The following is an 11,103-nucleotide window of genomic DNA, read 5'->3' as shown; positions in this document are numbered from 1 at the left end:
TTGTATTCGGGCGCATGTGACAAATGAGATTTGATTCGAAATTGATTCCAGTGTCTTTCTTCCCTCTCTGTCTCTCTCCATCTCCCTTTCACTTATCTCTCCTTCTTTTCGATCTCCAGGTGACAGTCTTTGAAGAATAATATACCTATCCCTAGAATGACTATTTAATAAAACTAACAACAAGAAACTCAGTAAGTCCTTAGAAAGTGAAACACTAACGTTTCAGTAAAACCACAAAGTAAAGACAATGACATATCATTAAACCATCCTATCCAGAGGTAGCAGACTGAAAAACAGGCTTCCCTGAGGATAAACATGTCGAACCATGTAGTTGGCGTTTCTGACTTTCTCTCTGACAAATGAACAACCATTTTCTCTGACGAAGCGTTTTTCTGCTTATTTGCAGAAAGTGGGTGGAAACTGTATTTTGTGCAAACATGAGAAACAGTGAGAGGGTAACAAAGGAAACAGAGCCAGTGAGCAGATTGTTATGAAGCCCCATGGGGGTAAGGGAGGGCAGACTTTTGAAGAGAGAGACAGTGGGTTGAGCCGAGTGGAGAGAGAAAATATGTGTGTGTGTGTGTGTGTGCGTGTGTATGTAAAAGCATGCAGGCTTGTGTGCGTGTATCCTTGTGTGTGCTTGTGTATGTGCTTCATGTGTGTGTGTGTGTGTGTGTGCGCGGACTTGCCTGTTTGTGTGTGTGTGTAGGGGGTTCGGGGGCTCTCACAGTGAGACCTGGGCGTATGATTTATTTCAGAATACTAATGTCTCTTTGATCTCCCTCTGCTTAAAACAACCCCCTGCTGGGATCACACGCACATCATTGTTGTGTCCCTCTCAATTCACTAAGCAGGCCACATTTATGCACTTACACTCGCAGGGAAGTATGGACGCAAGCGCACACACACACACACACACACATACACACACTCCAGGGTGTCTAATCTACTTTAACTTTAATCAAATCCGTAGAGATCCAATTACAAAGATAGAGGGATATTTGTTTTTCGGTGAGCATCCTAAAAGACTAATTAAATGTTCATGTAAAGATGACATTATTTGATACAACACAAAATGTATTTTCATTTTCATAATTGCTCTTTGTTGTATAAATCTGTTTGAAGTTGGGTCCTATAACTCTAAGTAAGTGATTCACTGTATCAGAGAATTCCACTGGTCCTTAAATTAGGTGTGTGGGTTGTTTTCTGTCCTCTAACTACAGAAACAAAATATGCACGCTTTACTGTTGCAGGGCCACACGTTTCTTATAATGCACATCTTGGTATATATTTCTAACACACACACAACCACACCTTGGTTATGTGGATACCCTGTAAATCAATCACTAGGAGGGTGACCAGTAAATCTTCTCCTTTCAGCCAGCAGTAAAACTCGTCCATGCAGGGCTGCCTCTGGCGTTTGGTATGATGATGGCGCCACCTCATGGACGAAAACACTCACACACTCTTTTCCTTCTATTTGAAACGTCGCTGATCTGTCTCGATCACTCGGAAATAGCCTAGATTAGCGCATTTAAAACTAGGCAATGGTAAAATGTAAAACTTTCATGTGTTTTCTTTTCACCACTTGAGGGAATCCACTGACTCTTTCATTACGATTTTGTTAGGGAAAAACATTGTCAGAAGCGGGATTCGAACCCGCGCCTCCATTCGGAGACCAGAATACCCCTTTACCCAGGAAGGATTTTCACCTTGAGTCTGGCGCCTTAGACCGCTCGGCCATCCTGACAACTGTTCTTTCTAAAGATTCTTATAGCTTTTATTATTCTGTGACCTAAAGTCTGACTTATATAGGTGAGTACTGCTATGTAGGTAAACTACATGTTGGATTTATGTAGGCAAGGCAGTTAGGGTACTGATAATGTATGGCCTAAGCCTATAGTTATAGATACATCTTTAGATTTTCTAATGAATCATATCAATTATTTTACCTGTATTGTCGTTATCACTTTAATAAATCATATTTAGGCTATGCAAACAGTTTCGCTGTTTCAGGACAGACCGACGGCAGCTGGAAAAGTCTAGCTAGTTTACTACAATCCCCATACTGCACTGACAGAAAATGGGCGGTGTTCGATTCAAGACAAACGCGGAAACTTGACATCACGGATGATACGCACTTTTGTTTGTTGACCTTTTCTTATGTCGTGTTCCAGAGATATAGTCGGCATACTCTTCAGTTTGTTTTAAGATCTAGCTCTTCTTTATGTTGGTGTTTGTTTTAATTTGTACATGGTACACGAAGAGTTGAGCGCTCGTCTGAACGATGGCGGGTATAAGAACTGGCTGAAAGCGGGGTACTGCCTCCTCAAACTGCGGGAGGGGTTGCACCCTTTCACCGATACTGAGATGAGATCCTTCCACGGAAATCTAGTGCCACGGAAATCTAGTCACTAGGAACCCAGGTCTGCGGCGGCCGTGTCGGAGCGGGTGCAGATCCAAAGGGAATCAGGTGAGAGTCAAAAGTTGTCTGCTGGCATAATGTCAGTTGAGTTTAACCCCTCCCCAAATAACCTGAATCATTTTAAGAGGAAAATGATAATGGGCTAGCTAGATCATGTGTCAATTTACTCCAGTAGTAGCCTGGGCTTTAGGAGTGTATTTATTAGTTCGAACAGTTGCAAAGCAGAAAACATATTGAGGTAGGTCCCTTCCGTTTCATTCCTTTTGCATCCGTAATAAGTTTTGTAAAAGAATCGGCGTAATGAATACGCCCCTGGCTCTCGCGTACTCTTTTCTGATATAATGGTGTTCGCACTAATTTAATGTGCATGCTGTCACCAACCGTACTGGTAATGAACTGAAGAAAAAAATGTAAAACCATTGCGCAAAGGAATAATAAAAACAATATCATACAAAATATTAAACCATCTCACTCCAGTCATAGTCCAATTCACAGCACTACACAGGCTCAGGGGCCTGGGAGGGGGGATCATCTTCAGTCAGTATTCCATGCAATGTTTCAGTTGTTAATTCCTGAATACCCCAAACTTTGCAGCTGCAGATACAATTATGCCCAGCTTCTTGGACTTTTTTTTCGTTTGGGAAGTACAATTAATCACTTGTGCAATAAACGCCACAATTGACCTTCACTATCAGTGTGTCTGTGTCCTTCAACTCATGAACAACATTCTGAATCTTAACTGGCTGCTGGGCATCCACTGCCATAACTTCCTCAGCACCACTCACTCCTTCAACAATTTCCTGCGCCTCCATGTAGGAGACCTTCTGTTCAGCCCGGATCCGTGCTCCTTCAAACTCCTTCACCCTAGCAGGGCACTCCAGGAATTCGGCAAGGTGATTGTCCACCACAATTGCAACGCCATAGATCATCACCAATATATTGCTTCTGTTGACACACACTTGATTCATGACCATACCTTTTGCAATTTTGACACTGCAAGGGTTTATTCACAAACACTCTCACTGTGTATCCCAGCTTCCCATGAATAGGCAGATACTGTTCTTCAAACATCAGTAACACCGATAGTATCCTCCTCCTTTCCATCTTCTACACGTTTAGGCGACGTGCTCTACCACTCCTGGAATCTGCTTCGACCATCTCTAGCACTTCCAAGACACTTTCCAACCCTTATTATCCGGCTCTTGTGTTGAGTCAGATTTTCTACTATATTGACAAGATAGTCGAGTGACTGCTCTAACAATGGAAGTCGTTGACCCAAAGGCGGGAATGTAGCCGGTCTTATCAGTCTGCTTATCGTGGAAAGATTTAGATGGGAGTAAACCCCTCTCGCTTCGCCTCGTCCTCTCTGGTCGAGTGAACAAAACGAGATTTGGATTTGTGGTCACGAGAGACTACTCCAGTAGAGACCTGTCATGATGAAGTTTGAATGATTCTTTCTCGTATGTGTTCCACAGCTGTACTCTGTGTGTGTGGTGTGCACAGAGTGGAGGACCGTGATCCTGAGGCACCACACAAACCCCAGGGGGATGGTGAACTGGGGGAATTGCAGACCCCCACTCTGGAACCAGGACCACTGGGAACTGGCCAAGGTAGTGTCTGTGTGTGCAAACTAAAATATTACTGATTTATTGGGTCTGTTATTGAAATTGTACTCAGTTTACTTTCATCTGTTATATTAGATATATATTAGACTACTTCTCTCCTTCTTTCTTCCTTTGTCTCCCTCAGGCCTACATGCCGCGGGGTCAAGCTGGGGTTAAGGGGGCGGAGCTGTGTGACGTGTCCGCACTGCTCAACCTCCTCAACTTCTGCTCCCACTTCAACTACGTAGACCAGCACTGTGTCAGAGAGGTAACACAAACGCACACAGTATAAACACACATGTCACCTGTGTTTGTGTGTGTTATGATTGTGTATGCGTCTCGTCTTAGGTTATCAGGTGTAGGAACGAGCTGATGCACTCCTGTGAGATGCGAGTGTGTGACCAGTGGATGAGGCGCTACCAGGTCAGCATACAGCAGCTCCTACAGCAATTCACACACCTACCAGAAGTGGCAGCAGCCGGACAACAGATACTAGAGGTGTGTGTGCGTGTGTGTGTGTTATCAGCTCTCCGATCTGTGTGTTGTATCACCTCTGATCTATGGAGCGGAAATGCTGTGTGTGTGTGTTTCTGTCCAGATGCTGGCTGTTGATTTGTCGGTGTTAGTTCCTGGTGTGGACCGAGTGGACGGTTCCGTGTCGGAGGGGTTGGAGCCTGAGTCTATCAGCCAATGGGAAACGGACTTGCTGAGAGAGAGGCTGCAGGAGCTGCTTACTGACACAGACACACAGGTACTTCTAACCACAATTGTAACCATTATCAGGTGTTCAAACAATTCACTACAGTAGGGCTGGGCTATATGGCCAAAATGTCATATCACAGTATTTAATGGTTTGAGTAATAAATGTCTGACTGACTGCCTGCTGTATTTTGTAGGACACTGAGGAGTTGCTGAGACTGAGGGATTTCCTCCTGGCCAACAGAGACTTGAGTGACCAGTTCTCCTCTGAACTCCAGACCATCACATCAATGGAGACACAGATGAGAAGGGGAGGAGGGACGAGAGAAGGGGGAGGGAAAGTAGGGAATGAAGTGGAGACACCTGAGTAACCAGTTAACCTACTAACTCATCAGAGAAGAGGGGCGCAAAGGTGAGCACTGAACCAGAAGAGATAGATGACTCAAGTGCCCAAAAGCCAGCTTTAGCATGGGCAGCGCCATTGAGGACTTTCACCATTTTTAAGTAGTCAACTGGGTGGGACTTCCTATGGGTTAAGGAAGGATCACATGATTCTATTTGTGTCATCAGGAGGGATCAGCGAATGCATTATACTAGTGAGCAAACATTCCATAACTGCAGGTGGCATTAAATCAGCAACCTTGGCATTGTACCTGTTCAAACAATTCACTACAGTAGGGCTGGGCTATATGGCCAAAATATTATATCGCGGTATTTAATGGTTTGAGTAATACATGTTCTGAATTTGCTTTGAGTAGTGTGTGACCCTAGGGTGGCAACACATACATTCTAATTGATTTCAATGGGTCTTTCTCTGTTCTGATTGTTTTATACTGTTAAATTAAACTTCAAGACAAAATAATTTTCATAAATGTTCTGCACTCATTTGAGATCATTTCCACACTGCCACGTAGCGCTGCACGATATTGGCAAAAAATGTAGGCTTTTAAAAATATTTTTACCAAATGTTGCAATTGTAATTTGACTTGTGATTTAGATCAGAACACTTGGGTGAACTGATGGAATCATGGAAATATAATTATCATAATTCTATAGTTAGAATACAAGAGTGGACACTTTGAATACAGTGTTTGACATGAAAATGCCAGGGAGGAGTTAGTGACAGGGTAGCAACCAGTGTTGGTCAGTGTTTCCTACGGGATCCTATAATCTTTGGCTACATTAAATGTTTTCTTCATGTAGCGAACAAATTCATGCTTTGCCTATTCCTCTTTTGATTTAGAAGATACTGTTGCACAAACAACATGCTGATTTAGGCCTACACCATCACTGGTATCAGGCTGTATAGCCAGCTACATTTGCTCTGACTCAGTACATTTATTGGCTAGCCGGCTGACTAGCGATTAGCATTAGCGGCTAACACGACTTAGCCACAACTTGCTAAGAAAAGAAACTAGCTGCTTACAGATGTAAGAAACAGAAACTAATAGTGTAATTATAGAATGCTTGTGGATTTATGTTAAGAAGTAAAGTGGAATGTGAACTTCATAAACTGGACAGGGGGGCAGCTGCTGGACTCGATGCTGGGATAACTTTAGAGGAAATTAACACAGCGATAGCACAATTTACAAACAGCAAGGCCCCTGGGCCTGATGGATATGTCATAGAATTCTATAAGAAGTACTGCGCCAGTCTAGCTACACTTATGTTGCGAATGTTTAAACGATCCAAAGAAAATGCCAAACTCCCGCAAACACTGTATGAGGCTACAATAGCACTGATCTTGAAAAAAGATAGAGATTCCATGGAGATGTCGTCTTATCGCCCCGTGTCGTTACTCCCCATAGAAAATAAGGTGTTGACAAAGATATTGGCAAACCGATTGAAAACATATATTTCTGACATCATACACCCTGACCAGACAGGTTTTATCCCGGGCCGACATACAGTGCGGAGAACAAGTATTTGATACACTGCCGATTTTGCAGGTTTTCCTACTTACAAAGCATGTAGAGGTCTGTCATTTTTATCATAGGTACACTTCAACTGTGAGAGACGGAATCTAAAACAAAAATCCAGAAAATCACATTGTATGATTTTTAAGTAATTAATTTGCATTTTATTGCATGACATAAGTATTTGATCACCTACCAACCAGTAAGAATTCCGGCTCTCACAGACCTGTTAGTTTTTCTTTAAGAAGCCCTCCTGTTCTCCACTCATTACCTGTATTAACTGCACCTGTTTGAACTCGTTACCTGTATAAAAGACACCTGTCCACACACTCAATCAAACAGACTCCAACCTCTCCACAATGGCCAAGACCAGAGAGCTGTGTAAGGACATCAGGGATAAATTGTAGACCTGTACAAGGCTGGGATGGGCTACAGGACAATAGGCAAGCAGCTTGGTGAGAAGGCAACAACTGTTGGCACAATTATTAGAAAATGGAAGAAGTTCAAGATGACGGTCAATCACCCTCGGTCTGGGGCTCCATGCAAGATCTCACCTCGTGGGGCATCAATGATCATGAGGAATGTGAGGGATCAGCCCAGAACTACACGGCAGGACCTGGTCAATGACCTGAAGAGAGCTGGGACCACAGTCTCAAAGAAAACCATTAGTAACACACTACGCCGTCATGGATTAAAATCCTGCAGCGCACGCAAGGTCCCCCTGCTCAAGCCAGCGCATGTCCAGGCCCGTCTGAAGTTTGCCAATGACCATCTGGATGATCCAGAGGAGGAATGGGAGAAGGTCATGTGGTCTGATGAGACAAAAATAGAGCTTTTTGGTCTAAACTCCACTCGCCGTGTTTGGAGGAAGAAGAAGGATGAGTACAACCCCAAGAACACCATCCCAACCGTGAAGCATGGAGGTGGAAACATCATTCTTTGGGGATGCTTTTCTGCAAAGGGGACAGGACGACTGCACCGTATTGAGGAGAGGATGGATGGGGCCATGTATCGCGAGATCTTGACCAACAACCTCCTTCCCTCAGTAAGAGCATTGAAGATGGGTCGTGGCTGGGTCTTCCAGCATGACAACGACCCGAAACACACAGCCAGGGCAACTAAGGAGTGGCTCCGTAAGAAGCATCTCAAGGTCCTGGAGTGGCCTAGCCAGTCTCCAGACCTGAACCCAATAGAAAATCTTTGGAGGGAGCCGAAAGTCCGTATTGCCCAGCGACAGCCCCGAAACCTGAAGGATCTGGAGAAGATCTGTATGGAGGAGTGGGCCAAAATCCCTGCTGCAGTGTGTGCAAACCTGGTCAAGAACTACAGGAAACGTATGATCTCTGTAATTGCAAACTAAGGTTTCTGTACCAAATATTAAGTTCTGCTTTTCTGATGTATCAAATACTTATGTCATGCAATAAAATGCCAATTAATTACTTAAAAATCATACAATGTGATTTTCTGGATTTTTGTTTTAGATTCCTTCTCTCACAGTTGAAGTGTACCTATGATAAAAATTACAGACCTCTACATGCTTTGTAAGTAGGAAAACCTGCAAAATCGTCAGTGTATCAAATACTTGTTCTCCCCACTGTATATATATACTACAATTTGAGACGCCTTTTCAACGTAATGTATCATGATCATAAAGTTGAGGCAGTGGTAATAGCTCTTGACGCAGAGAAGGAATTTGATCAGATTGAGTGGAAGTATATGATGTCGGTTCTGGAGCATTTCAGGTTTGGAAAGGAGTTTATTCATTGGATAAGAATTATTTATGCACACCCAATGGCGTCCGTGGTAACCAATCGGGAAATGTTGCAGTCATTCTGCCTGTTCAAGGGCTGCCGACAGGGGTGCCCTATTTCGCCTGCTCTCTTCGCTATAGCCATGGAACCCCTTGCTACTTGCATTCGGGCATGTGCTGATATAGGTTCTGTTAAAATAAAAGACACGCAGCACAAAATGTCCCTATATGCAGACGATGTTCTTTTGTTTTTATCCAAGCCTAAAACTTCTATTCCCCCTTAACTTGATAAATACATTCGGCTCCTTCTCTGGCTACAAGAGAAACTGCCAAAAAAGCGAATTGATGCCAATATCACGGCCTGTGGATATGCAATTTCTGCAATCTACCCCATTTAGAACAGTGATGGACAAGTTCACAAGCATTGGCATTGTAGTGACAAGAGACCGTGATCAGCTACTGAAAGCGAATTGGGACATGAATTTATCAGCTTAAACAAAATGTCGATTTTTGGAAAACTCTGCCTATCTCCTTGGTTGGTCGTATAAATGCTATTAAAATGGTTGTCCTACCTAGGTTTCTTTACCTCTTCCAATGTCTACCCAATTTCATACCACAAAGCTATTTTAAGAAACTGGATTCAATAGTAATTCAATTTTTATGGGATAACAAGGCAGCAAGAATTTCAAAGAAGCATTTATGCAAGTACAATATAGAGGGGGGCTTTGGCCTTCCTCACTTTAAACTGTATTATTGGGCTGCTAATCTGAACATTGTGCCTTTCTGGAGGGAAAGTTTACCTGGGATGCGACAGAATGATATGCCTTCATGGCTTTTGATTGAGCAGGCCTCCTGTCAACGTTCCTCACTCCCTGCACTTGTTAAAAGTCCATCATATGTGAAAAAAGCCACTTATGACTCTAATCCAGTCAATTGTCATACACTTACGATCTGGAAACAGATTAGGTATTTTCTTAACATACCCACTCCACTGTATACATTGACAGCCCGATTTGCCGGAATCATGCTTTCCACCCTGCATTGGATGATATGGGTTTTTCACAGTGGAGGGAGAAGGGGCTCACAACAATTGGTAATTTATACATTGATGGTCAGTTAGCTTCCTTTCAACAATTACAGGGAAAGTTCAACATGCCAACAACACGTTTTTTCAGATGCCTCCAAATCAGGAATTTCTTAAGGACACATACCCCACAGTATGGCATTAAGCCAAATAATCCTACATTAGATAGCCTGATCCTTGTCAAACCCCATTCAAAAGGGTCGGTCTGTAGACTGTATGATGTGCTACAGGCCCACATAGAGGCATCCACAGACACTATTAAAAGGGCTTGGGAACAAGAACTTGGTTCAGAATTCTCAGATGAGGACTGGGTAGAAGCTCTCAGGAATATAAACCACAGTTCAGTGAATGCCAGACAGAACCTTGTACAGTTTAAGGTGATACACATGTTACATTACTCAAAGGTTAAACTGCAATATTCCCGGACACCTCACCACTGTGTGAGGGGTGCAAGCAGGATGAGGGGACGTTGACCCACTTATTTTGGACATGTCCTAAGTTACATGCTTACTGGGCTCTCATTTTTGATTACATATCTAAAGCCTTCGATCGAGTTATAGCCCCAGACCCATTGATCGCTCTGTTTGGTACAGTTGATGGGAATAACCAGGAGGGGAAGGCTGTCTCTCTTTGTACTCTATTAGCCAAAAGGCTCATATTGCAATTTTGGAAATTGGCTGTACCTACCTTTGAAATGTGGTTACGGGATTTAGGGAATGTAATACATATGGAAAAGATACGATACAATACCTCCAATAGAAGTCCAGTGTTTTATAAAATATGGCAGCCGATACTGGATAAATGGTCTAGTCCCGCTTCATAACTGGGCTGACAATCTGCTGCTACTCTGTGCTGTACTCCACTCAATATTTATTTTTGGCTTAACTACACTGCTTGTAATGACTATATGCTGTCTTCTTATACATGTACCACCTAATAGGATTTAGTTTTATTTTGTTTGAGTTAAGTTTTGTTTTGTCCTCTAAATTGGCCATCCCATTCAACGGTACAATGAATGTCAATGTTTGTATTGCTGTCTTTTTTAAATTAATTTTTTATTGGAAAATAATAAACATTATTTTTTTTTAAGAAGTAAAGTGGAAACAGCATCATAGTCATTCTCGTTGTTGCTTGTGCTGCATTGACCAAGTGTCTCAACAAATGCGCTCCTTGAGTGAAGGGGCGGGACTAGGTCTGTGTGGAAAACGGCATACAATGACCGGAGAAAGATGACTCAATAAGCGGAGTAAACTATAAAAATTAACATTACACAAGGCGTATCATATTTAACAAGCAAAACCTTCGAATACTGTTTATAGAAGGTAAAGTAAAAACCCATACCGGTCCGTGCATCAATACTGGTATATAGTAAAATACGGTATACCGGCCAGACTACAGGTGACCGTATGCACTCAGTTTGTTTGCCAACTCATAGAAGTAGTAGAAGAAGAAAATGGAGATGGCCTCAATGGCACTGCCCATGCTCTCATATGTCTATAATGGGACAGATACAATATTGCAATGTCTGTCTAAGGGATCATCAACTAGATTCAGACGCGGGCCTTTAAAATAAAAAATGTATTGAGTGGATGGTCGGGGAGCCGAAACATGATTACAAATAATAT

General features: G+C 42.7%; 1 protein-coding gene and 1 non-coding gene across 2 annotated transcripts; one reads left to right on the top strand and one right to left on the bottom strand.

The window, feature by feature from the left end:
* Positions 1 to 1,638: 1,638 nt before the first annotated feature.
* Positions 1,639 to 1,750, bottom strand: trnal-caa (transfer RNA leucine (anticodon CAA)). Its single transcript has 2 exons — positions 1,713 to 1,750; positions 1,639 to 1,684 (listed from the first exon to the last, which is right to left on the bottom strand). It is a non-coding gene; the product is annotated as a tRNA-Leu (tRNA).
* Positions 1,751 to 2,105: 355 nt separating this feature from the next.
* On the top strand, positions 2,106 to 5,590 carry LOC139559792 (uncharacterized protein CXorf38 homolog). Its single transcript, XM_071376147.1, is given in 7 exon segments — positions 2,106 to 2,397; positions 2,399 to 2,473; positions 3,901 to 4,035; positions 4,175 to 4,297; positions 4,378 to 4,527; positions 4,628 to 4,780; positions 4,926 to 5,590. Coding segments are annotated over 7 exon segments (954 nt in total). The 5' UTR covers positions 2,106 to 2,253; the 3' UTR covers positions 5,100 to 5,590.
* The last annotated feature ends 5,513 nt before the right edge of the window (positions 5,591 to 11,103 follow it).

This window comes from Salvelinus alpinus, chromosome 30 (genome assembly GCF_045679555.1).
Source record: "Salvelinus alpinus chromosome 30, SLU_Salpinus.1, whole genome shotgun sequence".
Lineage (NCBI taxonomy): Eukaryota > Metazoa > Chordata > Actinopteri > Salmoniformes > Salmonidae > Salvelinus > Salvelinus alpinus.
Note: the sequence above shows the minus strand (reverse complement) of the source record. Positions and strands in the feature narration are given on the sequence as shown.